Genomic DNA, 21,231 nt, shown 5'->3' with positions numbered 1-21,231 from the left:
AATTTATTTTTATATAATTAAACCAACACACTGACATTGTAGCTCAGTACCCAAATCTAATTCCACATGTATCCCTTGAGCACAGACAGATGGATATTTCAGGGATGCGACTACAGAATGGGTGACTCAAAGTCAACGTGCTGCTTATCTGGGCTTTTCTTCTTCTGCTGCAAGTTTTGGCAGCACTCAGTGGCCAGCTAACATGCTCCTGTGCTCCAGCGTTACCAACAAAAGCAGTACTGCAGGATCAGCCTCGAGCCTGTTGAGAATGAGTTTTCTAGTTCAGCACAGAAGGAGTTTCTGCTGGAAAGAATGCACAGAGACCAGGGGGGCACTGACGAGTGTGTACATATGCTAGTCAACATGAGATTCGAGGAAAGAAATTAATGCTTAGTCTGGTAGATAAAGTTCCTGTTCTAGAGAGATTTAAGAATCTGCACAAATTCCTGTTTTAGCAGTATCAGCCAGGAAGACATCTGTTAACCATGACATGATGTTTCCCTTCCCCCCCACCCTTCAGCATGAATATTTTCTACCTCTTACTGTTTATACTGCAGCAGAGAGTGCAGACTCTCCTACAAAGACAACACAAAATGAAATAATTTCTCCAGGGCAGACTAGACTTTAAATACAACTAATACAATTAATAGAAGCCATAGAGTTGGCATTGGGAAAGTATTGAAGAATACTTTTCAGAATTGTCCCAACAGGCAATTTGTGGGTATTACTTCTAGAAATGCAACAGGGAAGTGTATGCTCTCTTAAGCCTGAGACTTCGCTACAGAAAAAACAAAACCAAACCAAACCAAAAATGAACAAACAAACAAACAAACAAAAAAACCCCCACAAAAAGCCCCAAAACGACAACAACAACAACAACAAAACCCACAAAAAACCAAAGGACAAAAAAAACCAACCCAGACTAAACCAAAAGCACTTCTGCTTCCCCAGGGCTATCTTCAAGGAGGAAGTTCAGCTTCTCCTTGAAAACAGCTGAGGATTTGCAGCTAACACGTCTCTCCAAGAGTCAGGGCTAATTCAGCTCAGTAAAATTAAAAGACTATAAAGTCAATGTCAGTGATGATAAACTCAGGCTCCACAAAAATTGAGCACACAGAGTGCTAGCTGCACGTATTTCTGAGTAAAGTCTAAACTGGACCACACATTTTGTCTGTCCTATGCCTCGGGACAAAGCCTGCAGTGTTTACTGATGCAGCATTCACACAGACCTCAGCAGAGCTTTCCAGTGAGCACAGAAATCCCAGCCTAAGAAGCACAAGCCAGGCTCATGGGAGTAACAGCAGTGCATGCAGCTCTATCCTGCAGGCAGTGACGCAGCCCAGCATCCACTCCTCTTCCACACCTTCCCCCCATTAATTGCTCTGACATCCATAAGGAGGGGTGAGGGGAATATCGACAAGCTTGCAGCTGTCAAGCATTAATGCTAAATCCTGGCCAAGTACCGAAACTTTAATTACAAGCTGCAGCTCTCCACGCACAACAAAATGCTGGATGCTGACATCAGAGCCGCCCTCAGCTGCTCCGGCGCTTGCGAGAGGCAGCAATTTCAGCCACATTCCGCCCAGCACCGGCGGCTGCTCCGGCCTCTGCGGTCCTCTGGCAGAGGTCTGGCACTGCAGCAGTGGCTGTGCATGGTCAGGAAAAGAGCACGGGTCTCTCGCTGGCCCCAGACTGCAATTTGCTGTAATTGCAGTGTGCGCCGATTTTTATATTTGGGGGGGAAGAAAATGAGTTGAAATTATAAGGCTGTTATGCTCCTGCTCACACTGATGTGAACTGCAGGGAGAGGGGGAAGGAATGTCAGGAGAGTCAGGAAAGTCTAAAACAGATATGAGTGAAGAGTCCTACATAGCCAAAATGGCCTTATATTCAGCCCTATGCACAAGCCCTTGCCCAAACTGAAAAATCCTATTTAATTTGCAGGCTCCCAGGACACTCCAGCACTACTTTTTCTCCCTTCTCTTGGCTGAAGGAAGCACCAGCAGCTTGTAAAATCTTTCAGCTGAGCACTGAAGAACAACCATCTGCCCCTTAGTTTCTTGCAAAGCCATGCAGCTCCTGCACAGGCTCACAGCTATGCTGCTTTGGCTGTGGGCAGCCAAAACCCCAGCTGAGAGAGCCCTTGGCACCTGCCTGTGATCAACCTCAACAAAACAAACAGAGCACTTAATGTCCTTCAACCTTTCTTAGATTAGTGCCTGCCTTCAGAAATGGAGGTGGCAGTCCCACAGACCCTCAGATAGTGCTGAAGAAGTGATGTCTGGAAGGGTGCATTCAGGAAAAAACCCCTCAACTGTCAAATAGGACATTATTTCAGACACAGCAGTAATTAACCCTAGAGAAAATTAAAAGGCAGGGAGACCCCTGTCAATGCAAATATATTCTAGATAAACAATGACATTGATTTTAACAACTGTCCTTGAAGTAATTTTTCACCTTTAGGGCGTCTAGTCATACCCCTTGTCAAATCCCCAGGCTTCTTTTTACAACAGAAGTGCGAATGTAAGACTTTGAAATGCTGTGGTCAACCAACATTAAGAGAAGAATGGCACTGAATACCCACTCCTGGATGGAGAACTCCCTGGCAGGATGCCATCCTGGCTGCCTCATTTTCACTCATTTAACCATGTCCACGAGAACAACTAGTCAAAAGGGGGTCAAAGGCCTCAGGTGATTCCAGGGGACTTGTACTGCCTGGCAGACACTCACAGCCTGAGGAAGGTCGGAAACACAACCATGACTGCTAGAGCTATGTTCCCTTCGGCTGTTGGCTAACAACGGCTTTCTCCTTGAGGGAAGACAGTTCCCTGTCCATGACAGTAACCATATCAAAACCTGACAAATATTTTCCCACACAGATGTAGCTGCTATAAAAGGCTGTCACTTTGTGGGTTGGCAGCCAAAAAATAACTCGCCAGCCCTTAAAGGAAAACTGGTACCAAGTAAGTGGAGGACGCTCTGGATATGCCATTTGAAAATCTAGAATAGACACAGCCTTAGAACTCAATTAAGCCTCTGTGTGCGACAGACAGAACATTCCTGTTAGCATGGAGATAATCTTCCATCCACATGAAGCACTTAGAGCTTATTTTGAAGAAGGAGCACCCACGAGCCAAATTACCCCTGGGGTGGGGGGCAGATGAGAACATACAAAGGCTGTATCTTTACATACGTTAGCAGTTTCTTAAATAATGTCTCCTGTTCCAAATTAAACAGGAACATGGACAACACTTTAGACCTCAGTGTTTCAAACCCTATCATATCTGTATATAGATAAGAGAAGTAGGTCGCACTTTAGGGGAAAAAAATAATATTTTCCCTACTGCCTACTGTTACCCTGGATGTACAATCCAGAGAGATACAGGCTCACATGTGTATCTGCACTGCATCTTCCAACAGTCCTGTTAAATAATCTACAGACTTGGAGCAATCAAAAAAAAAAAAGACTACAGAAGTTCTCTCACCACAGAAAACATTTAGTCAGAGCACAGACCACAGAACAATAATGCCTCTGTATTGTTAAGGGTTTGGATATAGTGGGAAATATACAGACTCTGCTCGTAATTGCTGCAATTAAAGGAAGGACTATCCCATGGTGAAATAAATACCTGGGAAACCAAGCTGTTCAGAGGAGTGAATGATTAGCGTCAAAACACAGTGCAGCTGCATGATTTCAGAAAAACCCCAATGGGCATCCTCCTATTTTGTAATAGGTGCCAGTTTGAGGAAGTATAAATTTTCCTCTGAATGCCAGAGAATGAGTGCATTGTTTGAACAAGCCTTTCATCTAAAGCATTTATGAAATACAGCAGTAATAAAAGTGTTTGCTTTTGTAATACCTCCAAGAGTTTGTTTTAACATGTCTTGAGAAGTAACTGTCATTTAGAACAAAGCATTCTGAACAGCTCTTATTAGTAGATTAAAAATAATAACAGTCTTCTTAAAATATGGCCAAATGAAACCTCAACCTTCAGAATTTTGTTACGGGAATTCCTCAGTCCTACACAGAATCACTTACCATATATGAAGGAAATATTAAAACCCGCTTATGTTTGCCACATGGCCACTGGGGATCATCTAAAAGATTTGGGTCGTATTCAACGAAGTCTCCCAGGTCGCTACCTATAAAACAACAGTTTAGATACAGAATTTTGAAAGGAATTCATTACATCAAGACATCTCTGGACATAACAGAAGTGGCAAATGAGTTCAGATAATGCACAATATTATCTCCATGCAAGATTTTTTAAAGAGATGAAAAATTGTTCTAAGCCTTGACATCTCTAAATATTTCTATAATAATGGGATCTGCCAAGACACAGAGGACCTAGAGCTTACGGATTACCTGCTAAATGTGAATGTAGGGCTTAGAGAACTGCAGAATTATATAAAGCTCCACAGTGACTTTTATTCCCGGCAACAAGTTTTCATCTGCTCAAGCAGATGTTTTGATTTGTTTCATTTATCATGCCAAAACATTTTAAGCATATAGTGCTTTGGCTTCTGTTTTGTGTCCGATTTTGTAAACTCAGCCCTTTCCAGCCTAACAAAGGTCACAAGTGGAATTTACACCTTCAGCTTATGACTACTGTGTTGCCACTGTAAATTTTCCATAGCAAAGGAAGGTAAGGACAAGCCTGATGCAGGAGGAACAAACAATGCTGATGACAGGAGGAGGCATGCTGGGTGCCATCGGGGCTGTCAATACCAGCATGTGCTTGTTTATTTAACTTCCATCCTCCACAAGCAAGCTTTCTAAGCAAATACGGAATAAGCTGTGCATCGCCCACAACAGAAGACTGCAACAGAAGACTGTATTTATTTAACTTAAGCTAATGGGGGGACTAAAACACATGTCAGTCCTTTACCATCAGGGTATTAAAAAGAGCTACTTGAGGAGTTACCTGCATCAATGCTCCCCTGGGTGCTGTTAGCTCTTCCCAAAGAAAGGCTACGATGGCTTGCATTGCGAAATTGGGAGAAAGATGAGGTGGAGTCTATTGTGTTCCTCCGAGTTCCCAGAGCATTGGTGGGGAATAGGAACTGTGTATAAGAAACCGTCTAAAAAAAAAAAAAAAAGTCAGAATGGACAGACAGTTACTTTCAGCCCAGCTTGGAGGCAGTGGGATGGTTTTGGTGCATTTCAATTGGAAGCAAGAGAAGCCAAATTAATGGAGGATTTTCTGGATTTAGTAGTTAGGCACAGATGAATATAAACCAGTCACCTACATTTGCTTCAGTGCAGTCAGTTTATTCATGCAAAAAATGCTTCTGCAAAGGCATTAGTTCTTCAGCAAAACAAACACACAAACACACACACACACACACAAGCTTTAATACACTGGATTTACAAAATCCTACTCAAGGGTCAGATTTAAAAATGTATCAGTTTGGTCAGGTTTTTTCCAGTGGGCCTTCTCTGCAGCACATTTCAGCAGCTTCTTTACTGAACTAGCATCATCTTTATGGGTCCCTCAGCACACAGCTGCCAGAGGCAAATCACTTAAACACTGCTAAACTGAAGCACTTTCTCCGCTATTTTTCTTTCTCAGGACTTTGTCTGGCAGAGTCTTATTGATGTAATAAGTGAGCTCCAGTCCACAGCAATCCTTGTGGGAGATCATTTACTACCCCCCCAACATGGACTAAGTGTGAATGAGTAACTTGTGACAAAATTATTTTTAGAGTGCACTGATTCTCTCCTTCTACCCCTGGCCAAGAAAAAGCTAAGCTATGCCTTGCTTCTTGTTGGCTCATTTCCCAACAATAACATTGCCTTGAAGAAAAAAAAATGAGTTTGAGACTCTAGACTGGTTTATGAGGATGTCAGAACAGGTATCAAATAAAACATGTGGCATGTGAGCTTTCATTATTTATAAGCAGACAGACTGTCCTCAGGAATTTACAGCCTGTGGTCTGGCCTGACACCTGGTTAGGTGAGCACAACATGTGTAGCAGCATTGACCCAGGGCCTTTAAATCCATAGATGACAGCAGACTGAGTAAAACTGAACTGTAGAAAGTAAATCAGGCTCTCAGGAAGAAATGTTTTCTTCTACGATTAAAACTGTCTCTCCTCTATGTATTGATTTAAAATCTATCAGTTCCCTAAAGATTCATATTTGCTTATTCTATTCAAGTGAATGAGCTTCTGGATTTTGAAAGACTCATCAGCTTTGTGCCACTATCTTCCTGCTCTCTGGAAAAATATTGAGCAAAAAATTTTATTAAATACAATTGAAAGCAAATAGAATTACAGCTACAACTCTCACCAGAAATTATTCTCAAACTCCTGACAATATACACTGCAGTGACACCCCCTGCTAGAGCAAGGGGAAGGCTGTGTAATTCAGTAATGCTTTACACACTCAGATATTGCCAGAGGCAAATTTCTTCAAGGATACAGAGTTGTCTGCGTTGACAGCTTGGGCAGTTCTCATGAGTTTCTGCTAAGCTTATTTACAGTTGCACATACTGTGCTTTAGCTCCTGGGTTACGCTGCATGTTGTATTTGTGCTTGTTATTAGTTAAGCTATCTTTTCCCCTTATAACATCAAATCTAAGGGAATAGGAACTGAAGCATCCCCACCTTCCCATCTGCTCCGAGCTCCACACCTTCAAGACCAATTATCTCTTTCAGACACACTCCAGTGGAATGGCACTGGCGTCCACCATCCAGCTTCATATCCCTGGGAAGCAGAAAGAAGAGCAGAAACGGCTCTTAATACACACACCTGGTTCACCTCCCAACACCAAATGCTGAAACAAGGTGCAGCATTAATCCAGACATGCCAATGCAAAGCACAGACCAGACAACTTTTCCTATGGGAAGCACTTTTGTTGTCTAAAACACCTTACAGAGAAAACCCTCACTTTGTTCATGGTTGCAGCTCAAAACCCAGCCTATGGCACAGAGCAGTTCTCCATCACTGGGTACCTCTGACAGAACCTGGCACTGGGAAAGAACTGGAAGTCATACACACTTCAAGTGAGACACAACAATCCAGCCTGAACACTTGACTGCTATGTATGCAGCAGGCAGATGTTCCCAGAGCACATACCCATGTTCCCCTATATGAAACAGAAGTAATTTCCTGTGGAAGATTCCAGGAAGGATTCCTGCTCTTTCGAGAACACAGGAGAGTGGCCAAAACCCAGTGACCCTTCTGCTGGAGGCTGACAGGAGAAAGCCAGTTTTCCATGACCCTGGCATGGAAACTCGGGGATCTACTTTAGAAGGACTGACCCACCTGGCATCTTCCATTTGGACATAAATGAGATGCCTGAGACAACCAGGCTGTATCTCATGCTTTAGCACCATGATCAAAATGTGAGCAGAGGTAGAAAAGACTAGGAGCAAATCTGTGCTTCACAAATGACAGCTGTATGAAACTCCGTAATATTTATCTTGCAATATTTTCCTGGCTGGTTGCTGCTGGGGTCCAAGTGTGTGCTCAAAACTCCATGTGGGAGAGATGCTGACGTGGAGGCCAGGAGAAGCCCTGCAGGCTCTTCAGCCAGTCACAGGCTGGGCTATCTCCTGCTGTGACATACAATACACCCTGTTTCCAACCTATCGCACATTTTATTTCTCTGAAACACGGCCATCCTGAGCCCCCAGTAAGTCATGGACCTCACTGCTGGAAAAACCCAACACATCTATCTTCTGGAAAACATAATTCAGTGATAAAGGAAAAGACTGTATCAAGTTTCTAATCCCAACAAAGTCCTCTTAGTTTCTTGATTGGAGTTCACTTAGCACAGTGTCATATTATCATTCTTGTTTCCTGATATCATGTTACTGAGGGGTTGGACTAATAATTATGTAAAAATAGCTCTCTGTCACAAGCATGGTATTAGCCTCTCGGCTCCTGTGCAGAAAGTGCTTAAGGGAACTATTTCTCACAGAGATAAATGCCAAATTGTAATTATTTCAGCAGGTCTTCCATGAAACAAACACACAACCTGAGGAAGCCCCTGAACCCTAAAATGAAAACAAATATCTGAACTACCTGAAGTCAGAACAGTGTAGTTTCTTTCCATTCAAGACCCTACAGATACAGAGCAAGAAATAATGCTGTTACAACTCTGAAAACAAGTCATGGAGAAGTTTTTCCATGTATTTAACAGACATGGATAGATAACTCCCCCATTTATCAAATGGAAATCCATCACCCTTTGAAGAATCAGTACAGCAGCTTTACAAAATAAAAAGCAGCTCTGAGGATTGGAAAGAAATCAGTGCTTTTGAAGCAGGGAGCAGGGTCAGCTGGCAAGTGCAAGCACACACAAGAATGATTCCTGGATATTAGCTGAAGATTGATGGACATTATTGCCTCCATTGCCCATCTTTCTGATGTTTCTAAAGAGGATTCTCCTTTAAGGACCCTGTGAACAACACTGCAGTAATTCTCCCTTTTTTTTGCAAAAGCTACTTGGGGTGTTCCCCTTCTCCACATATGCTCTATATTTCTAGAAAGTATATGACTGCTTGTGTTGTAAAATATAGTCATAAAGTGTTACTGTTTGGAGAGAAATCTGTCCTTAAACCAGGGAATTAAAACTCCCTCTCTTGAGGAAAATCAGTCCTAAACAATGTGCAGTTTCTTACGAGCATTTAAATGGAAAGGCTCATCCTGGCTTATACACATCCTCCTCTCTCTTGTAAAAGATCTTGGTTAACACCTCATAAGGCATTCCTAAGCAACTTTACTGTGTCCTTTTTGAGTTCCCTATCAGTATGATCAACAGCAAGCTAATAAAATTTTTTGCATGACAAGCCTTTATTTTTTTTTTCTCACTTCTATTAAAGACTAAGAGATCAAGAAGCTCTTGGCAAAGCTCTTGCTGGGGGAGCAAGCCCAAAGGCTGCCAGCCCACTGCTGGGGAGAGCCGCAGCACAGCTGCTTCCTCCACACAGCCCCAAACATCCCAAGAACAACTAGGAAAGATCTGGGGGATGCTTTCCCTTAGACCTCTCCAAATGGGTGAGTTGTCCCTGGGGCCTGGGGAGGGGTCAGGACGGTTGTTTGGGTTCAGCCACTCCACCAGTGTGGCCATCCAGTGCCACCAGGTTTTGTAGGACATGTCCCTACATGGCATCAGGTCAAGGGGTCCCACAAAGCAGGAGCATATGGAGGGCAGCTACTTCATAGAAAAAACAAATCAAGCTTTCATTGTGTTTAAGTAATTTAAATTACTGATGGGACTGAGGAACTGCACGAACCACTATCCGGTAGTAAATGGTGCTTAGAAAATGCAGAAAAGGAACAACAGTCCTTGCCAAAGAGGCTTTTCAGTAAGGAAAACTTCCTTCCTCCTCTTCCTCAGTTTTGATTTTCCTGCTTTATTTCCAAAAGTGCTTTTTAAGAAACTTCAAGGAATTCAAGCAGACACCCAAATCTAAAAATAAGCCATGGGAACTTAATTTTACTACCTTCACTTTATTTGAGCAGGGAAAGCTTGAGAAAATGAGAAGATCAGGGATAACATTTCCTTAGGGGGCAAAAAAATAGATCGCAGTTTCTGACAAAGTTTGGGGAGTTATCCTGATTTACAACAATGTCAAGCTCTAGATATTCTATTCATGGATACCATTTCTAGAAGACTGAGCAGCCTTAGAAACTATCCTCAAAACTAAACATATTGTCTCAGTTATCCATGAGTGCAGAATGCTGAGGAATACATGAGGTAGAAGTAGCCAGGCTCACAAGCTGCAGACAGAGATGCAGACTGAAATGCAGAGCTCCAGGCAGGAGCCTGAGAAGAGAGGCCATGAACTGCCAGCCTTTGGGATAGCACAGGGCATGATGTGGGTGACACCAGCCAGGTGAATGGACACTGGAAAACACAGGAGAGCTGGGAATTGCAGCCTTTTGGGTAACAAAGGAGATGAAAACCATTGAGCCAGCAAGGTGGATGGACACAGAGAAGGGGGCAGGAGCCAAAGACTCAGGAGGAAGAGGAGACTTCCGGAGACTGTGAGGGTATAAATGCCATGGGGTTCCTTGGTTGGGAACCCCAGAGGCATGAACTCTGGCTGTTTCTGTGTTACTGCACTGTGAATAAATGGCTTTAGGGAGTAAGACATCTGGGACTTTGCCATGGGAAACCTGGGGTTGAACTTGTGAGGAAACGTGGTCTGAATGGGGTATGTGAGGAGTCAAGTAGGGACCCACTGGGTCACTGGAGCTACCCACGAAGAAGCACCTTCAATCCCAGCAGTGAAAGTCTCTGGCATTGGAACGTGACCAGCAGTCTCTTGAGTAGTCAGACTGGGTAGTTGCCTTAGCAAGAAAAAAAATCAAAGTTTCTCCATCTAACAGAGTTCACAGATTTTCTAGGAACCATATCAGGTGACATGGGATCCCAGATTTGTTGTCAGATGGTGAAAAGTTTTACTGAGCAGATAGATAAGGATCAAAACAAGCAATCTCATCGTGTCTTTTATTAGCCAGGCCAGAATTAACAGAGTATAAATTGGATACTGTTACCTTAGGAAGTATAACACTTCTTTAACAAACCAAATGTTACGCTTTGACATGATCTACAAAGTCCCATGCAACACTCCTGCTGGGCGCTCGCTCTTTAAATGACAGTAACAGTTGAGCACTCTAATCGGTGAATAATTTAGGAGTCCATGAAATATTAAACAGACTTCCAGATACATGAAAAAGCCTTCTGCTTATTGCAAAAAGGAATCTGATAATTGTTGTTTAGAGATGTCAACCCTCTGTGCCTGTATTTTATGCTTAGCTATTCCCCCCACACTGCTAAGATTTATTCTAAAAGCAAAAGAGGTTCATGAGACATCAAGAAAAGATGCCATTCTTATCTGTCAGTGTAAACAATTTTTACTTATCATCTCTGTTTATAGAGACAAGGACAATGAGAGCTCTGGAAAAGATGCACTGCCAGTCAGACTAGCAGCAAATCTCCCACTGCCTGAGACTGCCTGCTATAATTGATCAAGAGCTTTCAGATCCTAACGCCATTAGTGTTGCCAGAACAACTCCAGCTGCAATTTACAGGGAGAAGGAGCAAAACAACTTCTGGAAAGATGGCTCTAATGGGTCAGCCTCCTTTTTCTCTCTCCAAAGATATTTACCTGTCAGCATGCCAGCTCTTTCCCTGATGTTTTGCCCAACGCAGAGTAAAAGTTCAAAATTTAAACTTACTAGCTTTTGGAGATTCATTTGTCAATTTCAATCTAAGGGAACAGGACAACTCACAAGAATGAGCAATAGTGTCTCTATACAATTCATACATGAGATGATGAGTTTTGAAATGTCCTATTGTGAGGAAAAAAACTTCAGATTTACATGTCCTTCTGTGAAGCTAATATTCGCTTGGTTTCATTTTTTCTTCAATTTGTGAGAAGCAGGGAAAATGGGCAATGGTAAAGAAATTCAGGGATATTTCAGCTTCCCTGTCACAGGCTAAAAACAGATAGTTGTTCTTCCCCACGCCTACAGAATGCTACATGCTCAGGAAAAGCACTGAAGATTGATGACTTAATCAAAACTGCCTTGCATACAAAATCTGCTGGGGAAGAACAGCAAGGAACTCAGAAGGATGTAACAGAGTATCCTGCTTTGCTGTCTGCTTATTGCTACTATCCATATGGCAATTTAGATGCTCTCATTTCTCCTGTAAATATTGCCCTGTTTTCCACACTCACTAACCTGCCAAATTACTGATGGCAGCAAGACAACCACACGAGTCCTTTTCGCCTCATTTTGCATGTGGCTTTCTTACCCAGTTTAAACACTAAATATGAACAAGGATTGCAGAGTTTAGGTAAAGAAGGCTCTTGGGAATGCCAGGTCTGTGGACTAATTGATCTTTTCGGTTAGATATTATTTGGGGTGATGGTATGGAAAACCTCTTGCTCCTGGCATCATTGAACATATTGTCCTGGCCAGCATTTAGTTAAATCTGAAGTTAAATGCAGCAGTGACTTATCTTTAGAAACTGGATGAAGCTGGTTAGTAGCATTTCTGAGAAGGACACAAATTCTTTTTATCTACTGACTTGCTGCTTTACTTCAGAAGAATGGCCTGTTTCCTGGGCTTCAATCCATTTGATTACTCATACTGCATTATTTCCTTTAGCTGGAGGCAAGTTTCATCAGATGAGTACCTGTATTTTTGTCAAGACAGCAATATTCAGCAGCTATGCCTGCTGCAGGTAAATTTCTAACCACTTAACAAATTCAATGCCAGGAAGAAGAAAAGATGAAGTGAATTTGCCATCTTTTTAAGGATGTGCACTATCTGGTGCTCTGAGTTCCCTGTCCTGTAGCTCATCACCTCCAGCTCTGCTGTCAGTCAGTCACTGCAAGCCCAGACCTGAGTACTCATGTAAGACTAAGCAGGCTGCAGTGCTGCATTTGTGTTGTACTGCCAGCTCTCCTCCTGCCCCAGGTCCTCCAGATGCATCTTCTGGACAGGACTTCACAGGAACTTGGAAGCTCTTAAAAGAGTCCTTACAACATCACAAAAAATATGATCAGAATAGGTACAAATTCAATTTGTGGATGTTTTTGCCATTGATAAAAACAAGCCTAAAAAGTGCCTTTTCCAAAACACATTTTAAACCATGAAGCATAATGGTGTGTGCCAAAGATAAAAAATAAACCACACTGTGTCAGAACTGTAAACCCAACTAACTGCAATACCTGTTATTTTTGGGGTGAAAAACAACACGGTACCTTCTTCCTCCTTTTTAATGCCTCTAACAGTGACAGACAAACATTGCCATCATCCTTTTTTGAAATTTCTTAGGCTATACTAATGAGGATTGGATTGTTCTCACTTGGCTGCAAGCATATGCAGACCATTTTTGCGGGCCACGACATCCTGCTGGCCCCATGGGGCAACTTTGACAACATCTGTGAGCACTGCCAGAGTGGTACCATCTCCCTGGAAGCTGATGGAGAAGTGGTGCCTATAGAAGCTTCAAGAACAGGCAGGCAATGGAGAATAGGCTCCCTTCTCCCCTGCCCAGGATATCTGTTTTTTCCAGGGTGGTCAGAATTGAACCTGGTTCTTCACCATCCTGGCTGGGGCCACATGGTGGGTCCACAGAGTGCCCTTGCACACACCACGCTGGGGAGTGGGGTGGGCAGAAACTTTCAGGAATGTTCCCGAAGAGTCTGGCTGTAACAGCTCCTCTTTAGGGACTCGAGTGTCCGGAGCATGACCTGCCTAATGGCTAAAAGGATAATATCTGCTGTGTCTGATCCCCGTCTCCTGTCTCGAAGGGCTGAAATCCAATTCACCTCAAACCATCTGGAACCCATCTCCAAACAAATAATTCCTTCAAGTCTTATTTAATCCATCTGCAAATGGCTTCACTCTTTGGTTTGCCATGACGCAAATCCCCTCTGAGGGCCCAGAGCAGGTGGGTGTACACGCCTGTGCTGAGGGTGCGCGTGGTAGGACAGATACCTGCTGCTGACCTGAGGCATCTTCCCCTGTCCTGGAAGTGGAACAGTATCAGGGCTCAAGTTCATTTGCTGTGAGCTTCCACAGTGACAACCAACCTCTGACAGAGGCAGCATGTGCCACAGCAGCTCAGGGGATGCACAAGGTGCACCTCTGCTAAAAATGGGAGGTCAACACCTCCAATTTTCTGCCCATCTACAGAACTGGACGGGGATTAATGCTTATCTGTGGCAAGGAAGATATGAAATGGATACTGAGGCAGTTTCAACACCATTCACAAAGTAGATGTTACATCTTTTGGAATATTGTATTTAAAGAAGAAAGAGGAACCCTTTATCCATTAAGGTTTCCAAAGCACTGAAAAACGAGAGGCAACTGCGCAACCCAAAGCTGCAGTACTAGCACTTGCCTCTAACCTGTGTATGACTCTGTATGTCATAAAGCCAAACATTCAGGAAACCTTTCTCTGTGTCTGTCCAATTAAGAACAGAGGCAATAACACTGTTACAAGTGTTTTCACATCACTACATCACTCCCCTTAGCTACCACTAAACCCCGACTAGGGTCTGATGACTTTGGGCTGTAACATCAAGAGATACTGTAGGGCAAGGAAGGCCAGCAGGCAAGATGTTCAGCACCTCCTTCAGCTCCTGACTTGCAGTGAAGCTTTCTTTACATTGCCTTCACCTGGCTATATCTGCTCTCACACTAGCTCTGCTGGTCTAGATAGAGGAAGAAAAGTTAGCATTTAGGAAACATTCCAGGGGCACCTCAAACTTCATCCCCTCATGTACAACTATGTCTCTCTCCCCAGACCTCCATTTGTATTGGTACAACCACTTAAAAACATGGCTTAGAGGTTTTTGGAGAGGGTTCTTGCTGTTGTAGTTTGACCTCTGCATGGAGGGCAGGCAAGTGAGGGCCACAGTTCTAGAGCACGCTTCTTGCACCTCATTGGTGAGGGGTGATGCTACCCCATCCATACAGGACAGGTATGTAGAGGTGGGACTTCTGAAAGTGCCTTTTACCATGTTTTTATAATGGATCTGTTCCTGCAGACTGTATCTACCAGCACTGGTAGAGTACAGCTCTTCTGCACTGCCTTGAGTACAACATGGGCTGGCAACCTCCACAAAGCAGTTGTGCCTGGCGATTTCCTCACTGGCTGCAGTGCCTGTGAGTTGGAGCAGAGGTGGAGAAGAAGCAGCAGCTCCACTATGTGCTCCTCTCACACGGAACAGTTCCTCCTGCCTGCTCATCCATCCTACTCTCCCCACTCCTGCTGGGGCTCTCTTCAGTTCAAATTTCAGATGTGTCCATAGCTCCCTGCAAGGACCTGTCTCTTTTCATTAACTACTCAGTGGTATTTGCAGAACACAAACCAGCTGGGACATCTTACCTGGGGACAGACATCAGCAATTCAGGGATTCAGAGAAAGCAAAGCTAAAGGATGCTGTCATTACAGTACTTCATAAGAGTATCCAGTGTCTCTCCCCACTCCTACTTCACATCCAAACTGTGCAAGTAAGCAAGATCTGCCCAGCCTGAACAGAGTGGCTACAGTTTCTGCTATACTGCCTCATCTGTTTTTTGCACCAGCTGTTCCTGGAAGGAGGTGCCACTGAATTGTTTCTCTCTTCCTCTGATGCTCTGGAAGAAACACAGAGGGCTTTTTTTTTTTTTTAAATCTTGGCTTTTTAGCCAAGAGAACAGGGTTGGATTGTTGTGTACTGGCACTTGCTACCTTCTCATCCCATGCCCTTCTTGCTGTGCAAGCACAGTACAAGACATGACATGCTGAAATAATATTTAGTTTTGCAGCTGGGCTTGTTACTGCTGTAATTTAGAAGGTATAACCAGTAATCAAAATTTCAAAATGTGTTCAGTTTTCAATAAAGAGGCAATTTCCACAGGATGATGACCATAAAAGAATGACAGTGTACTCAAGAACAAAGAACAAATCTGCCAGTCTGTCAAGAATTTGCTTGATGTGTCATCACACTTTAATTAAGGGAAAAAAAAAATTTACTGTAAGAGTGAGCAGACAGAGTCAACCTTCTGACAAAGGTGCTTCCTTTCCTTTGTGCATTAAAAATAATCTCCCTTTGTTTTGAATTACTGGTGCACAAGGAGATTGTGACAAATCGCTCTCCAGAACTAAATAGATGGCTGGAAAGTATGAGCGACATTTGTCTTTTATGCAGTGGAAAAATTTGACTGTAGATGATTTGTGGATCTTTCAAGCCCCCCTCAGTGTATCAGCTGACTATTTCCCACACATTTTGTGCTCTGCAGTCACTGAGTCAACCACAAGAACTTCTCAGGTCTCTGGCAAGTGAGCATGGTGGCCATGCTATTCCCCCCTGTCCCAGGGTCACAGAGCTGCTGCCCACCAGTACTGCCCATCCCAGCCTTGCACTGCACCCAGCCGGCCACCAGAGCCTGCCAGGCCACGTCCTCCAGCCAAATCCAGTTTCTTCCACTTCTGTGGTTTCAGTGGAACAGCTAAAAGCTTTCTCAGTCTCTGCAGAACTACTTCGTTCCAAAGGAACTTTTCTATCAGAGTTACAGCGTCTCAGCACGTCAGGGGATGCGAGGCAGCTGCACAGACAGCTATGAACCTGTGTAAAATTATCACCAAAATAATGCTTTCACTGACTGAATGATCTGACCAGTGACTAAAAGTATTAAATAAAAAAGTATTCTATTTAAATCCAAGTATTTTTTTATAGTTCTGGAAATCTAGATACAGGAGCACTATATTTGCTGAGGAGGAGACAGCCAAGATGGCTTATACAATTAAAGTCATGCTGTCTAGAGTATCTGTTTTGTCAAAGATGAGTGAAACCAGAAGAAAAAAAAAGGTGCATTTTTTTCAAGAACATTGATTTCATGGGGGTAGTTTTCTCCAGCTTAATAATCAAAGTTACCACAACACATACAAATAAAGTGGGGACTGAGAGCTGTAGTTTTAACCTGGTAATAGTCCACAAAGCAAATACACCTAAGAGCATTTATCTCTTCTCAGAGCAGACACGTAAAAGCATTAGGCTCCATCATGCTGTTGTCTGTTATCAGGTCTACATGCAGGCCCAGAAAGACTATGCAGTACACGTATGAATATACATACCCGACTTGGGTACAGTCTCGATATGGCAGCACTGAAAATATGCTACAGAAGGATCTTCTGCTGCTGATAAGGACTATTCTAAAATATAAAAGAAAATAAAAGAAATCAAAGACTAAAATTTAAAAATCCCACCACAATAAGCAAAGCAATAGATGTTACCATTGAGGAATTTGCAATCATAAAACTTCCATAATGGACGATTTCTCCATCTGCTTTTACATCTCACAGATATTGTGCTACGGAGTCTTTACAGAAGTGCTGAAGCCTGTGCCACAGCAAATGAGCAGTGAATGAGCAGTAGAGCCCCACTCCCTCTACAGGCTTTCTACGAAGATTATCTTGAATATGTGACTTGGAATCCAGGACAGATGTTTTCCTAGTGAAAGAAGTCTACCCACAGAGGCACGGGACCATTCTGTCAACTCACTACAATGGCTGAAACTCAACAGACAAACCCAGCAGCAACCCAGGTGATACACACCAACAAATACTGCTGACACACACTCTGGCTGCTGGTTGTGACCTTTCTCTGCTAAACCAAAGGACTCCCTTGATTGTCAGCTTCTTGTTCCTGAAACAGGCTTTATCCATCAATCAGGCTAGTTTTGCTATTATGTTTCAGATCCTTTCTCTGTTTCCAGGCTTCCTCTTTTGAGTCTTCTCCAGTTTTGCCCCATCACCGTTCTTGGTCTCCAGGCATTATTCCCAACCTCAGAAGTTCCACATCTTCCAGTCTTACCTTTAAGATCAGCATCTACTCATGTCACTCTGCCAGCCTCTGTCCTCAACAATCACATTAGCCCTCTTGGTTATGATGCATTGATACTCAGGCATAACCAACCCCACAGCTCCCATCTGTCTCAGTCAATGTCAGGGCTGAATCCCTCCTCCTCTAAGCATGGCTTGCCTTTGCTCCCCGTAGGCACTTAGCCAAGATTTGGCTACATTAAATCATACATCATCTGCCTGCAGAGAGCTTATCTCAGAATCCAGGATAGTCTTAGAGCAAATGCCTTGTATTTCTAACCAGTCTCCAAATCTCTGCAACATCTGCAGAGTCACTGTGTGATACTGTCCTGGTTTTGGCTCAGATAGAGTTCATTTCCTTTAAATCAAATAGCTTGGAGCAACCTGTCTGTTACACAGGCACACTGCTGCCTTCAGCCATTGGGCTCTGACATATTAAACATCAAAACCACCTTGAAGTCAAGACCCACCTCCCAGTAGCTGCATTATTAAAGTTTTGAGAGATGCAGACTTGCAGGAAGCCAAGAGAAGCTTGGTCAAGAAGTAAGATATAAAATGCCAACAAGTAACTGCTTACATATAGATCCTTTTTCTTTATTACCTTCAGGACACTGAGAATTGTACCATTGTACACCAACCGACCCTTCCTTCCTCTAAAGCTGGCTAACAGGCTGCACCACGCCGAATTCCTCTAAGACACAGTGACAGCACTTTGTGATGTTTTCTCACCTGATTAGTGTTAGAATTTTCTGATATTTTACCTTTCTAAAAATCTCCACTTGTGGTGAAAATGCTAGGACTACCACTATGTTGGCTGTCAGGACTATTGCACTTCCTTGCTCTGCTCTCCAACATTGATTTTTCTGACATTGTGTCCCACAAATCTGTGAGGATTTTACCTGAATTTTTCATCCCTTATCCTGCACTGGTCAAAGCTGGACAACAAACCCTAGCAAGCTCCTTTGCTCTTGCTGTCTGAAAACCAGCACATGCACCTATGCATCTAACACCAGTTATCCTGTTATTAGAGCACTGTTTCCTTAAGGGACCAGCTTAGTCATCATTCTTGGAAAAGGTTTAGCTCCCCAAGAGAGCTGCTGCTGTAATCCTTGGAAAAATGCAGAATGATCGATTTTCCTTCTCCTGGATTACTCCGTTATAGCAATCCTATTTTCTTCCTTAAAATCCCGTTTGAAAGCAAAGAAGGATTTACCCTTTGATGAAGAAGGGTTTCTAATAATAAACACACATACAGATTTAGGAAGTTCTCCTGCAGCAGATGAAGTACAATTTCATTGCTGTCTGAATGCTGTAACACTCCTTACCTAGGGGAAATCTCAGATCCTTCAAGATGGTCTCACGGTGCGGCACTGAGTTACAGAGCAGGGAGGAATAATTTTTCCCATTTGAGAACAGCGATCCACAAGCAAAAAAACCCTGGCATATGATTAATTTTGTGCTTGCCACTGCTTACTGCTGAATGGTTGCTACTCACAACAGCTTGCTTGTTCACTGGAAGCCTTGTTTGCTGATGTATGAAACTTGGCACAGGTTTCGAGGCTGACATCAGAAAGCATCTTTGAATTCGGAAAACCACAGTATCCACTAAGCATATTATCCCCCTCCCTCTGGTTGCTTCTGGAAATACAGCTCTTCCACCAACGCCCTACACCTCCCTAAAAATACCGCTCAACTCTTAATACTGAAAAGAAAAACAAACTGGTGCTTCCATGTCCACAAGCAAAGACAACAGTAGGAAGTTACCATAGAACTGTGCGTATCAGAAGGAATCAGACAAGAAAGGAAATAAAAAGCACCAGCCCAGCCTCTATTTTTTTCAGATTTCTTTCCCTTGGGACCCAAGTATTGCCTCTCTTTCCATAAATCAGCAGATCCTCTTTACACAAAGATCTCCCAGGCAGAGCATGAGAGGAGCCCACGGCCTCCACTGCTAGGATGCCACAAAACCTCATCTGCAAAGCTGCCAAGGGAGAGTGATGCAAAACAGCTTTAGGAGCTGGACTGGAAAGGAAGCGGGGAAAGCAGTGGCCAGATACTCATCATGGAGGGATAAAATGGCATTTTATGTACAGGTCTGATGACATGCATGGAAGCAAAAAAATTTCTTAAGGCCTGCAACGGTTTGCTGGGGCAGAAAGTCCAGAAACTTGCCGAAAGTTATGCTTTGGAGAAGAAATCATGGTGGAAGTCCATTGCTGTTCAAGAAAATCAAATTATTGCTTATGGGAGAAAAGTATTTTCCTGGATTTCAACTCTTCAACATAGGGCATCTATGATCCTGCACACCTCTGAAGGAGTCATCTCAGAAGCTGTATGAGAGTGTTTACGTGCCTTGACTCCAACTGTGCCACCCAGACATGTTTAAAACCACTTCACAAAAAGGTTTTCATTCTTTAATTCTCACATTTGACTGAAAAGTTGTACTAATTATTATAGTTCAGAGCAACCATTATTTTGCAAGAGAATTCTGATAATGTGCAAAAGGCTATAAAAGCTAATCTTCCAATTGCTTTATGAAGTGTATGCTGCAAAAGACCTTAATGAGCACGAAGCTCTCAACAGAATTTGATAGACTTGAAGAATAATGTCTGCTTTTCCCATCATCTGTCTAGGTTTGACTGTGTTGCACCAAAAGGCTGCCATCAAGCAATGCGATATACATCATCTATACCATCCACATGTGGAATATTGCAGCCTCTTTTCTCATTCCTGATTGATGATTTTTGGCTGCCAGGACTCTGTTGCCCTGCACACAAAGGTGAACACACAAGACATGGACGCTGCCAGGGTGGCAGCCCCCATTTTGGAGTGTCAGAAGTTCAAGGGCAATTAGAAGGTGGCTGAGAGTTATTATGAACCATGAGGGTGCTGCCAATCATCAACCTCTTAGCCTGCATGTGCGTGCAATTAAGAGAGCAGCAAAAGACATTTTTCATTATGGTATTTGGCCTTCACTCACATGTGTTTGCTAACAAAAAAACCTGAGAAAGCAATGGCATGGGGGTGGGAGAGGAACGTTGTTTTACTGCTTTTTATACCTGCTATATATGATAACTCTAGAGTCCTTCTTGTCCCATTCTCACCAGTAACTGTTTGTTCAGCTGGCTCAGGCTGCCATTTCAGTGGCTCTTTTTTGCTAATCCTCTGCTTCAGTGTTTATGGAGGATATCACCAATAAACCTGCAGAGTAAAGTGGGTAAAACCATATGTTGGTGCCTACCTGTGCTAGTTTGTATGTCAGGGTTGACTTGTCCTTGTCTTTAAATGGGAAAATTTATTTTGAGCAGTATTACAAGACTGCTCTGCTAGCATAGTCTAGGAACCCTAATATTCCAACTCCTTTAATAAGCCACGACCTAGAAATCCAAAGAAACCGGTTTAACCAGTGATCAGAACTATCAACAGGAAGCTTTACAAGGACTCACTGATTAAGCTCCATGCTGTTTATTCTTCTGTATGAGCTTTTTCTCTATGCTAAATAGCAGAACTCTTATTTTAACCACAGCAGGTCCTGCCTTGCTGCAGGACTGCCAAAGGCTGGACCCAGAGCATCCTTGCTCAACACATGTCACCCCTGAGGCTGAGAGGGGAAGAGCTCTCAGTGCCACAGGACAAGGACACACCACCTTACAGGCTGAGAGATGCAAACAAAGGCAGCTACTGGAGAGAGGAGCCCTGAGCTATCACTCACACTGCAGTTTTCTTTGCTGTGACACAGTCACAAGCCAGTGAAACAACTTCTGAAACTGCTGGCTATTTTAAAGCCCAGTCATCAAATTCACCATCCAAAAATATATTCAGTGTAGATGTTTTCAAAGCTGGGTTCCTCATCTTAAGTGAAAGACTGACATGCTGTGACAGAAGG

The 21,231-nt window shown here is 43.2% G+C and overlaps 1 protein-coding gene across 2 annotated transcripts in view; it reads right to left on the bottom strand.

Moving 5' to 3' along the window:
• The window catches only part of CABLES1 (Cdk5 and Abl enzyme substrate 1), a 71,033-nt gene that overhangs the window by 11,334 nt on the left and 38,468 nt on the right, over positions 1 to 21,231 (bottom strand). Inside the window, exons 4-7 of one of the 2 annotated variants that reach the window (XM_038125667.1) lie at positions 16,599 to 16,676; positions 6,610 to 6,709; positions 4,926 to 5,082; positions 4,040 to 4,143 (exon numbers count right to left, since the gene is read on the bottom strand). In XM_038125667.1, the coding sequence (XP_037981595.1) occupies positions 4,040 to 4,143; positions 4,926 to 5,082; positions 6,610 to 6,709; positions 16,599 to 16,676 (439 nt within the window). The remainder of the gene's footprint in view (positions 1 to 4,039; positions 4,144 to 4,925; positions 5,083 to 6,609; positions 6,710 to 16,598; positions 16,677 to 21,231) is intronic. The other variant, XM_038125676.1, reaches the window with a different exon arrangement.

Source organism: Motacilla alba, chromosome 2 (assembly GCF_015832195.1).
Source record: "Motacilla alba alba isolate MOTALB_02 chromosome 2, Motacilla_alba_V1.0_pri, whole genome shotgun sequence".
Lineage (NCBI taxonomy): Eukaryota > Metazoa > Chordata > Aves > Passeriformes > Motacillidae > Motacilla > Motacilla alba.
The sequence above is the reverse complement of the archived record's forward strand: the minus strand, read 5'-3'. Positions and strand labels throughout refer to the sequence as shown.